We start from the raw sequence: 17,586 nt of genomic DNA on the forward strand, positions 1-17,586 counted from the left end.
GATCTCTCATAAGGTTTGTGAGTAGAGTAGTTCTTTACTGGAAATTTGGCAAGTAAACGTGATGTTTTAAAAATGAGGTCACACTGAAATCATCTCTTAAAGGGATACTGTAGTTCACCCAATATTCTGTCATCATATACTTCCCCTCATGTTGTTCCAAACCCATATGACTCTCTTCCATAGAACATAAAATGATTTGTTAGGAAGCATTTTAGGGACTGACAGCCTCAGTCATTATTCACTTTCTTTGCATCTCTTTTTTTTATATTGAAGTCATATTCAGAGGTGTCATGCTCATTCAGAATGAGGGGGCACGTACCTTCTTAGATTTTTGAGCCAAGAAGATTTTTAATGCATTATTTGAACTTCCCAAAAAGTATTTGTACCTTCGATAATTAAATTAAATGACTATTGCATGTAAAAAAGAATGTATGTGGCAGAAACATTTATTCACATGTCTAAATTCTGTCAGTCAAGTGGCTGCTTTGGAGATTGCGCTCACAGGGAAGGTTGAGCGTTGTTTTATGGTAATAAAAGCGAATTAATTGCATCAACTTCAGTACATTTAATGTTTGCCAATTTTGTCTGATCTCTGTGAAATAGTCAATCAGTTTGTTAAAGTCTCATATCATTTATTTCTATGATTTTGTTTGATCGGTCGCTGTTCATTTACTTTGGTGCTGAAATGCATTTGACAAGTTTTGCAAGCATCTTTATGCTTAAAGAAAGCAGCAGCTTGTTATCTTATTTTAGTGTGAATCATCTCCTTTTTAGTCATTATAAAAACTTTAAGTACCAAAACACAGTTTTACATGGGAGTGGGGGGGTGGGGTGCTCAGTTGGATTGGGGTTGCGGTGGCTGACATAGGTGCCCTCTCAAAATAAATATGTACATGATGTCCCTGTTCATAGGCCTGCCTGAAAGGTTTATACAGTACATTAAGTAATTGTTAACAATAAATTTGTCTTAGGAAAATGAATGGAATCTTTAGGCTACTTCTGGAACTGTTCTGTTGCTCTGTTGTTCTCTATATGCAAGGGAATTTCAGAGTCAGTTTTGCTGGATAGTTTTTTATTTATTATTTAAATTTGTTTCTTTTCCTTTTTTTTTTGCAGCTTATTTTTATTTTTAGCGGTGTGACGGTGAGCCTGAGAGTCGGTCTCCATTACGGGATTTTAATGTGTTCGGTGAACTTTCTTGTTACCTTACTAAACTTGTTGTTTTATTGTCCTATTTATTGGTTTTGTTTTTAACTCCCATTTATCTCTTGTTCTTATGTATTTATTCAAAGATATTCTATTTAAGAATAGGGAAAGGTGAAGGTTAATTTTATTTAAGATAGTGTTATGGTCTAATTTGCAAAGGCTGAAACATCTTGTATTAAATCCAGCTGCCACTAGGGGGGAAAGAAAGATGGATGATAAATGTTTAGAGCATATGGGACAAGGTTGCTAGCATCGCTTAAGTGCAAAGTTACTCTGGCCTCTATAGTTTAGGGAGGGGGGTAGGTACTGCTATTAGTACCAAAAACAGATCTAGACTTTTTTCCCAATGTAACCTTGTTTTTATGATTGCTTATATACACTATTTATTTCCACATTTTGCACCTCTGACTGAATAAACATCTTCTTGGATGCCATTCCTTCTCTCCTATGTGATTCTCCTTGGGACTGCTTGGTCCCATCGCAGGTGGAAAACACCCATAATCATAAATTAATTATGTAATTAGTGTCAGTGCCAGTAGGTGCAACCTGTAAGTATTTCAGCACATACAGAATATGCAGTTTATATGCAGGCTTGATTATGCTGCACTCCAGAGGAAAATATAACACTACAGTGACAAAGAATACAGTCATTATTTTGTTATCCTAAAGTACTGGTAATCTTCCACTGGTCAAAAGATAATGGTCAAAGCAAAACAATATATTTTAAATATATATTTCAAAGTATTATGTACTGTATGATCTGAAGCCACAATGCAGTGACTAAATATGATTCTCTTAGAATAAACCATCAAAAAATAGACACAGACTTTAAACTTTCACAAAGGAATTTAAGATTCTCTAATCAAATTGTCTCTCAATCAGCTCAAATCCCCCTTATTAGTAAATAAACATCTAGAAGTGAAGAAAATGTACTCAGTTGATGAACATTTCAGAAATAACTTTATTAAGTGCACAAAATGCTACTGAACATATTGTTTTACTTTTTATGTGCAAGCATATTTTAATGTGTTATTCAGTTTGCAGTGGCCAGTTGAAGTGTTCTTCTCACAACATTCATTTGATTAATTTGACTATATGTTAAAAGATCAGTCATTGCTTATTAAGAAACTTAAAATATGCATTTTCTACATACATTTTTCTGAAAATCCATACATTTTATCAGGTGTAAATGCTTTATTATAAGCTAACAATGACATTCAACTGAATAAAATATATTTACATAATTATTTGCATTTGAATTTTTTTTCTAAGGCCGCAGAAACACATTTATATGCAATTACATATTTTGTCAAAATAGATAAGCTCAAAGAAATAAATGCCTCAATATGTGATACTTTCAAAGCCACACCAACTTTTAAATTTTCGTGAATACATCTATTTAAACAGTGTTTGCTTGAATATTTGCTTGAGTTCGCACTGTAAATAATATTCCCACGATAGTAGTTTTATTCTATAGCACACTGACAACCCACACAATCAACACTCTTAAAAATAAAGGTTCCAAAAAGGTTTTATCAACCATGCAATAGAAGTACCATTTTTGGATCCCCAAAGAAACTTTCAGTGACAAGTATTTAAAAGAACAATTTTGAAGAACCTTTTTATAGTCTAAATAACCTTTTTCCTCTACAAAGAACATTTTGTGCAATGGGAATGTTCCATGGATGTTAAAGTTTCTTTGCAGGACCATACATGCTGATCTAGAACCTTTATTTTTAAGAGTGAAATTATAATGTAATATTTCTTCCTATTTTTCCTTGCTTATTTATATATATAATTTTTCCAGTGGATATACTTTTTTTAATAATTTATGCGTAAAATCTCCATTATCTAAACAACACTCTGTGTGATATGTTAATAAATAAGTGTCAGCGCTGGCCTAGCTTTGCATTTTAGCATTACAATCCAGCTGGCTTATATGGTTATATATATATAAGAACACTGAAACATACAGTACATTCAAAAGCATAAAATCAGCTGATTCTATTTACAACTCAGCCCTATAGTGTTCATTTCCCCTCATTGTCATCAGTAAAGGAATCCATATGTCTTATAGATATTTCTGCGCTCTTTAAACTGACCTCTTCAGCTGTCTCTACACTGTCAAAAAACTTCATTTTCTCAGTGTGCACTGCATCTCGCAGCTTATGAATAGAGGAAGCTGTTTCATTAGAAATGGGTTCTACAGAGTCTCCTTCAAATACACGTGTTCTCTGGGTAACAAGTACAGTTTCTTCACTTATCGTCTCTTTCACAACATGCCTTTCCACTAAAGTGTGCTCCCCACTTTGCACTCTGGTTTCCTCCACTGTCAACACTGAGTCTGATCCGAGTGTTACATGTAAAGGTGAGGTGTGAATTCCATGAACATCTAAATTAGAAAGGATTGCAGCTTGCTGTGTGTCTGGTATAGCTTGTATGTTCGATGTGATGACATGAATTTCCCCTGACATCTGTTTAAGTGTGTCCACTGAAGGTGAGGACTTATCTGATGAAAATGGGATATTCACTCTCTCTGGCTGGTGAGGCTCCATAGATATCAGTTCACATCTGCCTGTGGAAGACACAACCTCCTTATTTACATCATTGACCCCAACCGTGGGAGTAGGTTCAGCATATTTTACTTTTACTTTCGTAGGCGAGGTCTGTGACAGGTCAACCTGCTCAGTGGTTTGTGTGGAACTTATATCAGCAAAGGCTTCAGATGACCTCAGTGACAATGTTGGGCTGATATTCTCCTCAACAATCTCACTCAGGGGGCTCTTCTCAGGTTCCTCATTCACTTTGCGGGATTCTTTCTCTACATTGTCATTAATTTCAATTTTCTCAGCCTCCTTAGGTGGTTGAATTACTTCTTTCTCATTGGTCTTTGCAGTTTTGGTTGGAGAAAATTTGGAAAAACTGAACCAACTTCCCTTCTCAGTTTTTTCTTGCTCTTTGTTAACCTCTGTTTTCTGATCTGTCGAAGCTTTCATATTCTTATCTGTTTCTTCAACCTTAGCATCCACTAACTTATCACTTTCATCTGAGGACTGGCTGAATCCTAATTTTGGAAATTTAAATTTAAACTTAGATTTTTCTGGAGTTCCTTTGTCCCTATGTTCTGCTGATGCCTCAACTTTGACTCCAGACTCATGATCATGCTTAACAGATGGCTTGTCCTTTTGTGCTTCCATTTCTTCTAATGTTGGAACATTAAATTCTACCTCAAAGCCCCTGATAACATCCCCAAGGGAAGGCATTGTAAATTTGGGGGATTTTTCAGGCTCTTGCAAATCATCTTTGGGTTCTGTTTTAGCATCTGGAGCGCTGGTCTTTATGGTTGTGTCATCTTCTCCATCTTGAGATTTTGTTCTTGACATGCTCCTTTTTGGCATTTTTATGGAAGGAAGTTTAAATTTACTCGGTGAGCCTTTGTCCATATCCACTTTTTTAACAGCAGCCTCTGGATTCTTTTCAGTGGTTTCTTTAATTTCACTCTCTCTGCTTATTGCTTTAGAACCTTGTCCTTGCATGGCCTTGTCTCCAATACTAAGGTCAGTGTTAGTGTCTGATTCATCAACCCCTGCCACTTCTGCTTTTATGTCAGATGTCTTTTGAGCTGAAATTCCAAATTTTGGCATTTTAAAAGCAGGTAATTTGAATTTACTTGGAGAGCCTGTAACAATTGTATTGTCTTTATGCTCTGTTTCTACCTCTGTTTTCTGAATGCTGGCACTTCCCTCTTGTGAAGCTATGTCTATTGTTGGGAGACATACTTCGGCTGGGGTCTTCATTTCTGGTTCTGTGATACCAATTTCAGGTGCTCCTTTTTTCACCTCCTTTGCAGCAACTCCTAGCTCAGGGCCTTTTACTTTGGGTAATGAAATCCCAAACTTTGGAAGTTTAAATTTATTTTCCTGTCCTTCTTGATGAATTCCTTTAGCTTTAATATTGGTGTCAATGGAAGTGGCCTCCACCTCTGCAACATCTAATGGATCCAACTTTGATGTCTCTCCCTTATTATCCACTGAACTAACTTTAGTTTCCTTGATGTCAGCAGCATCATCCTTTGGTTCTTTGTCAATGGCCTTTGAAGTGGAAACTCCAAATTTGGGTAATTTTATTGTTGGGAGTTTAAATCTTGTTGGTGAACCAAATTGTGGACTTGTTATTTCAATTTCGCCCTCTGGTGTTTTAATATCTTTCTCGCTTACTTTTATTTCTGTAGAGCCCTCTGGCAAGGAAACATCTGCTGGTGTTTCAGTGGCTTGTATATCTTGTGTCTTGCCATCTGATTTTGAAAATCCAATTTTTGTAAATGCAAGGCTTTGCTTCTTCATTTTTACAGCAATTCCCTTAGAACTCATATCGGTTAAATCAGCATCAACATTGTCTGTTTTTGAAGGCTTAGATTCTTTGGCTTCAGTCTGAGAATCTTCTGCCTTTGAAACATTAATGTCAATTTCAGGACCTTTCAAGTTTTGTAGAGAAATTTTTGGTAGTTTGAATTTACTTTCTTCTACTTCAAGTTCAGTATCTTTAGCCTCCATATCTACTTCCACCAACTCTTTGGTTAGATTTAGCTCTTTACTCTCTATACATAGTACAACCCCTGGTATTTCACTCTGAGTTTCCTCAGGCCCCTGGTCGCTGTCTGGACCTTTTATTTTAGGAAGTGCAATTCCAAATTTTGGAATCTTAAATTTGCCATCTTGTTGCTCTATATCGATTCCTTCCCCCTTTATGTTCACCTCAATAGAAGCATCCTCAACATTTGCTGTTAGCCCTTTTATGTCAACACATGATACTTCTGATGAATTTTTAATGTTCTCATCACAAAGACTAAATTCAGGCCCTTTGATATCCACATTTGCTGTTGGTATATCCACTGTGCCCTTTGATGCTTTCATTCCAAATTTTGGGAAATTGATTGTTGGAAGTTTAAATCTTGTTGGAGAGCCAACGATTTCTTTTTCTGGAGATTTAATATATGCAGATTGTTCTGAAACCTCAGCAATTCCCATTGATATCTCCAAATCAGTTTTGGGCAGGCTCACATCAACTTCAGGAGATTTTAGATCTGGTTTTGACAATCCCAATTTTGGAAGTTTCACGTTCAGCCCTTTGGAATCAATGTCAGCTATATCTGCTTTCATCTCAAATGTAACATCTTTAATTGCAACATCAGGCTTTTGTACATTTACCTGTTCTTCAGATAGTGGCCCAGTCTCTGCTTTTGTTTCTTTACCCTCCACCTCTATCTCCTTTAGCTTTGGCATGCCAATTCCAAATTTTGGCAGCTTGAACTTGCTTCCCAGCCCATCAATTTCAGTCCCTTTGTCCATAATGTCCACATCAGCAGAGGGACCCTTAATGTCTATATTTGTTTGTACCTCTCCTGATTCAGGAAAAACCATTTCAGGTTCTTCGATGTCTGCATCTACTGTTGGAATATCAGATGTGGCCTTTGGATATTTAATTCCAAATTTTGGAAGGTTGATTGAGGGGAGTTTAAATTTTGTCAGAGAAACAGTTGTTGGATCATCTTGTTTGTTCACTTCATCTGGGAAAGTAATTTCTGCATCTTGTTCTTCAAAAGCTATGTTTCCCTCTATGATAGACATATCAGTCTTTGGTTGGCTGGCATCAGTTTCTTGGTCCATAATATCTGGCTTTGGAAAAACAAATTTTGGAAGTGAAAAGCTTGGTTTCTTCAGTTTCACATCCAGTCCTTTCGTGTCAACCACAGGTATGTCTGCTTTTCCCTCAATAGATCCGTCAACATCAAGTGGGAGTTGTATTAACTTCCCCTCTGCTAGATTAATATCAGTTTCTCTTTTTGTAGGACTCATATCAGACTCTGTTTTTATTTCTTCTGTATCAATTTTTGGTATTTGTCCTGAATCTTCGATGTCTCCTTCATAAACACTAATTTCTTTTCCTTTGATATCTCCTGCTGCTGATGGTAAATTTACAGTGCCTTTTGTGGTTTTGACTCCAAATTTAGGCAGGTTAAATGCTGGTAGTTTAAATTTAGTTGGGGACACAACAATTGTTGGATCTTTCTGTTCAGCCTCTACCACTACCCCTGGAAGTGTAATTTCTGCTGTTTGTTCTGTTACATGCACGGTGCCTTCAGGTTTAGATACATCAATCTTGTCATCAAGTTGTGGAGTCGTTGTGTCCGGTTTAGAAAACCCAAACTTGGGAAATGAAAAGCTTTGTCTCTTAACTTTTCCTTTTCCTTTGGAATCAACCTCAGGTATTTCTGCACTCCTCTCAGTTTCATAATCTTGAACTGTATGCTTGGGTCGCTGTACTTCTAACTTTACTTCAGGTTGAGAACATTTTGTGTTTGTGGCCTCAGGTTCTGATTCTTTAATATTAATGTCTAATGCTGTTTTTTGTGATTTAACTCCAAATTTTGAGAAGTTGATCGATGGAAATGTAAACTTTGTTGGAGAGCCAAAAAATGTTGAATCCTTTTGGTCTGACTCCACTGTTGACACTTTGATATCTACATTTGCATCTTCTATGTCCATGCTGCCTTCTGGTACTGGGACATCCATTTTCTGAACATTTACATTAACCTCAGATGTTTTTACTTCTGGTTTTGAAAAAACTAATTGGGGTAATGCCATAATCACATCTGGGCCTTTAGAATCGTGTTCTGATGTGTGTGCTTTCCCCTCAGTTGTCATCTTTAGTTCTTTGATATCAGTTTCCTGTGCTTCAGCAGCTGTGTCCCCTGCCTTTAATGTACTTAAATCAGACCCTTCTACTTGATAAATGTCAATGCCAAACTTTGGCACCTTAACCTTACACCCTTGTCCTTCAAGTTCTGCATCTTCAACCTTTAAGTCCACATTAGCAGATTGACCCTCTGTGGCCAGATGAGGTCCCTTCATTTCTGCAGATAGGGCTTCATTCATAATTTTTGTTTGTGTTTCTGGACCACTTACTTGAGTTCCTTTGACAGCTATATCTACATCAATCACTGGGGCCTCCAAAGGAAGCACATCACCACTCAATTCTGTAATTTCAGGTTTTGTTTTTGAAGCAGAACTTCCAAATTTGGGTAGTTTGAAAGTGGGAAGTTTGAATTTGATTGGTGAACCTCCTTTGGATTTATGATCTTTTAACATCTCTGTTGTTTGAATTTTTATGTCAGATTCTGGTTGTTTCACATCTGCTGTCGCTGTTATAGATATATCACATATATCAGTGTTAACCTCTGGAGATTTAATGTCTTGTTTAGAAAGTCCATGCTCTGAGCTCAGCACTTTTGGATCCTTCAACTTTATCCCAGTTTCCTTTGCATCCCCAGGTATGTCTTCTTTTCCCTCAATGGACAGACTTTCCATTTTCATGTCATGTGTTGGTGTATCCTCCATTTTGTCTACATTATCCTCCCTTTTTGATGCACCTTTGTTACTTTCTGGCCCCTTTAGCTTTGTAAATGAAAATTCAAATTTAGGCATCATAAATCTACTCCCTTGACTTTCAGTATCAATGTCTTTGGTCTTTATTTCAGCATCCACTGGCTGACTTTCAAAATGTAGTTTTAATGGTTCTGTACCTTGAGTCGCTGTTTGTTCTGAGTTATCAAGTTTGGTTTCATTTTTTGATGCATTTTCTGATTCTTCTTTTATTTCTGACTGTGTTACATCATCTGCTTTTGCAGTAGATTCCTCCATAGTCTTTTCAAATTTATGGAGAGAAATTGTTGGAAGCTTGAATTTAGATGGAGAACCAGTAGTAATTTTATTTTTATCCTCGACTGCAACATCTGGAGCAGGAATTTTTACTTCAGTCTCTTTGATCTCAGTGTGTGGAACAGATATTCCTTCTTTTTGGAGACTGGGGTCAGCATCAGTGATCCTAGAATCAGATTTGGAAAATCCAAATTTTGGAAATGATATTTTCTGTTTTTTAAATGTAATATCACTCTCTTTTTCTTTAGCCTCTGAAATTACTGCCTCTAATTTAACTGAAGGAAGTTTGACTTCAGTGTCAAGTTTCTTGGCCTGCAGATCCATACCTGATATTGAATCTTCTTTAGCTGGCTTTTCATCAAGACCATGGTCTGCAAGGCTTATCTTAACATCTGATTTAGAAAATGCAAGCCGCGGAGAGAAATCATTGTCTTTTTTCTGTTCACAATGAGCATCCTCTATCATTTCTGACTCTGGTGTAGAGACATCAGCTTCAGGTTTGGATAAACTTTTCATTTCAGGTAATGATGGTAATTCCCCAGACATTTCAGCCTCTGGCAATTTAATTTCCATGGAAGGTTCATCTTTGGTCACTCCAGGCATTTGTTTGTCAAGGTCAGAGCCTGTTGCCTTTTGAAATGAGACTCCAAATTTAGGAAATTTTATTGTGGGAAGTTTAAATTTTGTTGGAGATCCTCTTGAAACATTTTCAGTCTGGGCAGCCTCATCATTTGACTCTTTCGTGTCTACAGTTAATTCTTCATTGTCCATACTACCTGCTAGTTTGGAGGCGTCGACTATTGGAAGGGTCAAATCAGTCTCAGAAGCCTTAACATCTGGTTTTGAAAACCCAAATTTTGGAAGTGAATAGCTTGGTCTTTTCAGCTTTACATTTGGGCCTTTAGAATCATCTTCTGGTTTGTCAAATATGTCTGTGGGCACTTCAACGTAAGATGAATGTACCTCAGTTTTTACATCCACTGAAGTAATATCACCATCTTTCTTTGACGTACTAAAATCAGTGTCTGGAGCTTTTACTTCTGAAAGGCTAATTCCAAATTTCTGCTGCTTAACCATATTTTCTTGTCCTTTGGGCTTTGCGTCTTCAACCTTTAAATCTACACTAACACCTTCTGTGGTCATATAAGATTCATTGATATCACCTGATGGCGCATCGTCTTTTAGTTTCATACTTATTTGTTCTTCTGGAAGTCTCACATCAGGTTCTTCAGCATCTATATCCACAGTTGGCATATCTTTCGCTACCTTGGATGCTTTACCTCCAAACTTTGGCAAGTTGATAGAGGGGAGTTTAAACTTTACTGGTGCACTACCAATTGTTTGATCCTTTTGTTCAGCATCACCCTTAGAAATGATGAATGCTGCATTTGGCGCTTTTATTTCCACATTGCCTTCCGTCAGACTAGCCTGAACCTCTGATTTAGAAAATGAAAGTTCTGGAGATGGTTTGATACTAACTTCATCTACTTTTGGAATGTTAGTATCGGTGATTTCAAATTTTCCCTCAGATATAGACATTTCATCATCAGGCTTGGATACACTGAGAATATTCTCTGAGACATTTATGTCAGGTGGTGCTTTAAGTTCTCCTGATAGCTTGGCCTCTGGAAATTTAACATCCATAGTAGCTACCTCCGTGCTGACACCAGGCAGTTGAATATCAGTCCCAGCATCGGTTGCCTTTGGAAAGGAGACAACACATTTTGGAAGTTTAATTGTTGGAGAATCCTCTGCCTCAGTGGTCTTACTTTGAACATATTGTTCTGTTACTTCAGCACCTCCCTCTTGAAAAGAGCTGTGCACTGTTGAAAGAGATATGTCAGCATTAGATTTTTCAGATTTAGAGAATCCAAATTTGGGAAACGATATTTTCCTCTTCTTCATTTTAGACTCAGTTTCTTTGATTTCTGTTTGTGGCAGTTCAGATGACTCAACCTCAGTTTTTCCATCAACCTTTATGGTATTTCCTTCAGATAAGATTGTTTCATCTGGTAGAAGACCACATTGTTCTGTCTTCTCTTTTGGCAATGAGATACCAATCTTGATCATTCTACATCCACTCTCCTCTTGTGCTTCTTCATCTTCTACAGCCTTTACCTTTATGTCAACTTTACCAGCCCTTTCTTTAGTGGGCCCTGGTGTCTCACTAGGGATATGGTCCTTGTTAAATTCAACACCTGCATCAATTTCAGGCTTTGAGAGTCCAGTTTCCTCCTGCCTTGTTTTTCCCTCTGACTTTGGGATTTTTACTTTTGGAAGAGAAATATCTAAACTAGGCATTTTTATTTTACTATAATGTATTTCAAAACTTTGTGCTTTGGTATCAGTTTCAGATGTTCTCTTCTCAGAATCTAATTCAACCTCTATTGTGTCATTTCTTTGCATTGTAACATCATCTTTTATAGTTGTTTCAGTTGATTCTTTTATTGATTTCCCTCCGATTTTTGGCATTTTGAATTTTGGCAGTTTCATTTTATGTGGAGAGACACCAGTGTTTGTGTCTTTGTTTTTTATTTCAGCCTTTGCCAAAGATGGCTCATATGCAGTAGCTTTCGGTTCTCCTTCATTAGTAGATGACATTTGTTGAGTTACCTCTTGTTTTGGGGTTGTCATAACTGCGCTTTTGCCATGATGAAGCATTTGATCACCCTTTACATCTCCTTCTTGAGACTTTTTAAATGTTGTCTCTTCAGCAGATTGTTTGATTGTTTTTGTTTCATCAAGAGACATTTTTGCTTCAGCTTTCATTTCCTTCACTTCATCACTTTTCGATGAGGTGGCCTTTTCTGGTAACTCAATCCCAATATCTGGGAAGCGAATGTCAGGTTTCATGATTCCAAAACTTGGCATAGATTCCTTTGCTTTCTTTGATTTCTTCTCATGTCCTTTTTTGACCACTTTGATATTTGATCTTTCAATTATGTATGCATCAGTATAGTCTTTTATAGCATCAACTTGAGTGTCTTTGGCTACTTTTATTTTTTGCACCTGAACTAATTGCTCAATGGCTTCCATTCCTGGTATTTCAATGTCTTCACGTTTTGGAAGTTTGAATTTTACATCTGGGGAAGTACTAATCTTATCATCCCTTGCCAACATTTGGCCTGTTTTGGATTGTTGGGCTTCAAATTTTGCTATTGATTTGTCTATTTTTTTCTCAGTTATACGTGTTTCCTCATGAAGATGCAATTGTTCAATGTTTGGTAATTTGAAGGCTTCATCTTTTGTAACAAAAGTAGGAGTTGTCCATTTTTCTTTATCCATTGTGTTTTCAGTCAGCTTACTGCTTATTTCTGTGCTCAAGCTTGAAATTTTACTAGGGGATCCTTTAGGTGTCATGCCAGTCTGGTCTGCCTTCATTTCCTTTATTTTGATTTCTCTCTGTACAAGGACCCCTGTGATGTCTCTCTCGGGTAATTTAAATGCTGGGAATTTTGATACTGCTTCCTTTACATCCTCAACATTAAACTCTTGAACTTCCCCCTGAACTTTTGAGATTTGTATTATCTTCTCAATTTTTGGTTCTTTCATTCTAGGTGACTGTAAGTTGGCTTTTGATCCTTTGTCCTCCATCCCAGGAATCTCAATTTCCTCTCGTTTCAGGAGAGGAGCTTTGGTTGGGTCTTTCTGTCTTATGATTATTGACTCATGGTAGTCAAATTCAGATATATCCACCTTAGGCAGTTTAAACTTTGACTCTGGTCTTTTACCAAGATCAGTTAGAATTAAATCAATATTTGATTTTTCTGTTAACTCAGAAGATTTGATAACTTGAACGCTACTACCAGGACTCTTCCTACTTTTATCCTCATCCAGAGCATTTGGCTTTGGCTGGAATAAAACAGGTGTTAGAGTGCTTGATTTCTTTGTGCCCATGACAGTTGAGGACACATCCTGCATTGTTTTAATCTCAAAAGTGAAAGAGTCTGAAGACATAAACTCTAGATTATTTACTGTTTTTGTAAAAGGACTCTTTGATGCCGCTATGTCTGCCAGCGGACCTCTGGTTCGAATCCCATAACTTTCTGTTTCAAGAACGTTCCTTTCTTTCTTTTCCTTGTCACTGCCAATCCTTGGTGATTTTTGCATCAGTTCTACATCTGATATGTCCAGAGAAACATCAGCTTTAGGTATGCTCATGTCAATGTCTTCTTGCCCTTGGGTCTTCTCTAAAATCTCTTGATATATCAGCTTGCTATCAGAATCAACTTGGTGTCCCACTTCCTCTCTTTGTAAAATTAAGTTGGGGCTGGATGTCGATGGATCTGAAGTTCTCATTCCACTTGAGACAGACTTTAATTGGCTCTCTGTTCCTAATTCAGATTGATCCTTTCCTTGAATGCTAAACTTTAACTCCGATCTTTCTCTCCTTTCTTTGCTATCCTCCCCAAGAGCAACTGTAATATCAGTAGTCTTTAATGTATTGTCCAAGCTAATAAGCTCAAACTTATGCAATGATTCAGTCACTGGCAAAGTTGGGCATGTATATTCATTTCTTGTTTTAGAAGGCTCTGTATTATCAGCTTCCTCCAACAGTTTTGGGCTCTCTACCAAATTAATCACTGGCTCCTGAAAGCTGTGTTCTTCAGCAATATTCACAAACGTTTGGTTTTCCAAGACCTCCATATTGTCTGTCGATAGCTCCTCTCCATTTTCTGGGGTCTCTTCTACGGACTTGCTCCTGCGACCTGTCATCCTCATCTTAAGCTTCATTTTGTGCATCTTTTTCTTTTCCTTTCCATCTGGAGACTTTAATGGAGACTTAATTGGTGACTCTGTGTCACTTGTCAGTGGACTTATCTCTAATTTCCTCCGTTCTTCTGCTTCTGATGTGCTGTGAGATCTCTTAAAATTCGCCCTCCGACCCTTGCTAAAGGAAGGACATTTTGGCCATGAGATGCGATCCTGTTGCTTTTTTGTCTTTCTTCGGTCTCTCATCTCTGGTTCACTACTTTCCTCTCCTTCAGCCTCCTCACCCTGTGAAACATTGAAGAAACATATATGAAGTGATTGAACTCTTAGAGGCTTTGAGGTATTCTGCAATCGACAGAAATGGACAGTGCAATATTTACAATGGTTACATCTGGCTTCATTGACTCATCATCTTCTTGTATTCTTGTTGGAACAGGTTTGCGTTTTAGACAGAACTCCACTTTATATGGTTGTGCATGCTCAAGAATCTGGAGGGCATCTTCATAAGACACATTATCAAAGTATACTGTAGCACTAAGTATCTGGTCACCTGAAAGGTCAGATGGAAGGACATTGATGAGCACGCAAGTGACAAGTTGGATCAGAACAAATTAAGCTATATTCATCATAATAATAAGAATGTCATCACACCTTCATTCACACTTAGATGCTTTGAGGCAGGCGTCTCTGGTTTTAATTCCTTGATAAAGATGCCGTCATTTCCCCCTCCTCTTACAACCAAACCCTCTGCACAGACTTCCTTTGCAGTCTTCACTATAATTTCTGACTCATCATTTTGCATCTCCTGAAACAGAATGCAGAAGTAATTTATAATCCTTTTCAGAATTTCTCTGTCCACATTTCTAATCATTAATTATCTTTTACGGTATGTCATCTGTAGACAAGACTTTAGAGAGTGAATTTACAGTACTGTGCCACTGTTGAGCTAATCATGAAAAAGAGTACTGTATTATAAACAGACTTGCCGTGTACTCAAGTGCACTTTCGATTTCCGAACCAGCCTACAAAATGCACTCATATTTTGGGCATATTAACTGATTGCATAATTCCTTTTGTGAATTGGATCCTAAAACAGTGCAGACTGTGTATGCACATAAAAAATTCAATCAACACTTAAAATTCTTAGTGAATCCCCCACCATAGTTGTTTCTTACCTCTGTTTGATTCATTTTGGCAGAGGAGCGCTTGTCAAACAGTGACCCAAAACCAATCCTTTTGCCTTTTTTGGAACTCTTGGTGGGTGAGTCATAGAAGTCACCTTCAGCCTGGCAAAATTTTTAGTAAATTTACATTATTGTAAAACTGAATTTGCACAATTACTCGTATTAAATCTAAAGTAGAGTGTGATGTAGAGATCACCTGTTTTACATATTTTTCTGTGGTAGGGAATTCCTCAACAGGGGAGGAACCCTGAGGGCGGGGTCGTTCCTCCTCTAAAACTTCAGGCCCCTCACAAGCCTGTTACAATAAATACCAATGAAAGATAGTGTTAATCAAAACATCGAGTCACTATATCATTAATAACTGTATATTTGCTGAGTGTGCTCTACTTGTATGTAACTCACAAAATCATCAGCAGTGTCTTGCTCTGGTCCCTTCAGCCTTCGTCCATCACCTGTTGTGATGAAAAACGCAAAATAAACATAACAGTTATCAAGGGAGCAGTTTCAAGCTTCTTGAATACATAGGCTTCACAGCTCTCAGCAAAAAGCTGTTATGGGAATGTGTCATGGCTGAAATGTAAGAATCCATCTAAACCTTCAACAGCTTGCTGGTCATTTACAGTCATCCATTTATAGGATTCCTTTATATTTCTGTTGTTTTACAGCATTTACTGATTGGAGAGTCTATGTGGGATATATTTTGTCAGACCAAAACTTTGGTATCTGCAAATGTGCAAGAGTTTAAGACAATAACACTGTGATTTCCTGGCAAGTATTCTCACAGGATCCAGACATTCTACCTGCTTCTGTTGCTTCCTGTAAAGTGAGGCACTCTATTGATCTGAAGGGGTTGGCTTATACTTCCAGCAATTAGACCAAGATGGAAACATGGGCTTTGAGAGAGCAGGAGAAGAAGGCCTAAAATAAGTGAAACTAATATGGTTGTTAATATTATTTGCAGCTGTTGTATTGTAAAAATACAAATCTTTCCATAACAGAATGCACTTAGAATAAGTGGCCATTAACCTACACTTTCCTCAAACACTTATGGGGGATCAAGGCACATAGGTTTAGATGGCATTAAATCATAGAGTATATTTATATGTTTATGTTTACCATGTACAGTATTACATAAATCATTTTAGATATTATATATACTATGATATAGATAAATGGTTAAATATATGAAGACAAAGCAAGACCAATCTCAATTCGGAATGTAAATATGTTGATGATGTCATTGCTGTGTGTAAAACTTTGAATGCTGAGCCAATAAGAATTTTTTATTTTATTTCTTAACCCAGGGGCGTAACAGCCTTTATAAGTGCATACATGTCCCCCTCACGTTTAGAAATAACTAAATGAATTACTGCTGTAAATAATAATTACATTAAAGAAATTCAGTTGAAATGTTTTATTTCAAATTAAATCAAATGTTCTTAAATATATATATATATATATATATATATATATATATATATATATATATATATATATATAAAATTCAATCATATATTCTCAAAAACTATTTAAAGATTTAGAAAAACATTGTAACACAAGTTTAAAATTTTAGGTCAGCACCTACCTCATCTATATAAGCTACCTTGAGGAATGTGTGTTTTATTCCAGACCGTAAGACACCTGATCCACACCTTGCTTTAAGAGGACTGTTTGTTGGTAGCTTTTGCTTGTTTTAGTAGATGTGGAGATGGAGGGCCCTGCCCTTTTTGTAGACTTAAAAGGTATGACACAACCTATATTCAGGGCTCTGGCTCTAGCTGCTGCTTGAGCAATTACGCACAAGAACAAACCTTTGATGCACAAATGCACTTATGCATGAATGAATATGAATGAAAGTCTAGAGATTTTAGTGATTTTGTGAGCAAAGCAATCAAGGCTGAGATTTTGCTCTGAGGTGTATGTCCTTCGATTCTCCAACAAATGCTGTCATTTTTGTTTCCTTTGTTTCAAATTCAGTCAAAATATTCCTTCCATTGGTGTACAGTGGGATTTGAATAGTAATGGAAAATAAGATGTCATGCAGTTGTTTTTCAGAAATTTCACTGCGTTTTCAGTGATACAAAATAATAAACAAGCCTGAAAAATTTAAAGAATATTGCACACTCAGTTCACTCAGTCCAAAGCATGCTGTCAATCTCTTACAAACACTGAATGTGCATGGATGTTTGAGTTTAACAGATACTACACTGTCTGTCAAATCAAACTTTCTTTATCTCATCTATTAAATTAATATGCAACCAAGTTTGGAAACAAATTGCAAAATGGGTCTAATTTTTTATTCATATAGATTTTTCTTTAACTTGCTTGAAGTTGGCAATGAATGGTATTAGCATAGTCTGGGAAATTTGATGTTGGTAAATTCACAGCATTGTTACTCCCTGATCAAATATTTGCTGACAGGGTGCTGCTTTAAAAGTGATAAGAATGTGTTTTAAGTGACTAATCAGGCTAATCTTGGTATTGGTAACAGGATAGGAAAATCTGTAATATACAATACTTTTATAAATAAAGTACAATAAGTGTATGCATACAGTCTGTTTATAATGTAAAGGATTAAACAGCATTTTACATGTTCATTGTGTTGTTTCATTTTAATGTATGCTATTGGTATCATCACTACTGAAATAACTAGTGGACATTGTCTTAAATTTGTGCACATTGGTGTTTCAGGTGTAATATATTAATGAAATAGAAGTTCAACTCTGCTTGTGTGGCTGCTGTGATAGTAGATATTCATAATTCTC

At 36.8% G+C, this 17,586-nt stretch overlaps 1 protein-coding gene across 1 annotated transcript; it reads right to left on the minus strand.

Annotated features, from left to right (window-relative positions):
• Nucleotides 1–2,181: 2,181 nt before the first annotated feature.
• Nucleotides 2,182–14,827, minus strand: LOC127617752 (neuroblast differentiation-associated protein AHNAK-like). The gene is made up of 5 exons (XM_052089833.1): nt 14,813–14,827; nt 14,289–14,442; nt 14,018–14,187; nt 9,920–13,922; nt 2,182–9,682 (listed from the first exon to the last, which is right to left on the minus strand). Exons 1-5 carry the CDS (start codon nt 14,825–14,827, stop codon nt 3,237–3,239), a joined length of 10,788 nt encoding a protein of 3,595 aa, XP_051945793.1. The 3' UTR covers nt 2,182–3,236.
• Nucleotides 14,828–17,586: the final 2,759 nt, after the last annotated feature.

Source organism: Xyrauchen texanus, chromosome 24, assembly GCF_025860055.1.
Source record: "Xyrauchen texanus isolate HMW12.3.18 chromosome 24, RBS_HiC_50CHRs, whole genome shotgun sequence".
NCBI lineage: Eukaryota > Metazoa > Chordata > Actinopteri > Cypriniformes > Catostomidae > Xyrauchen > Xyrauchen texanus.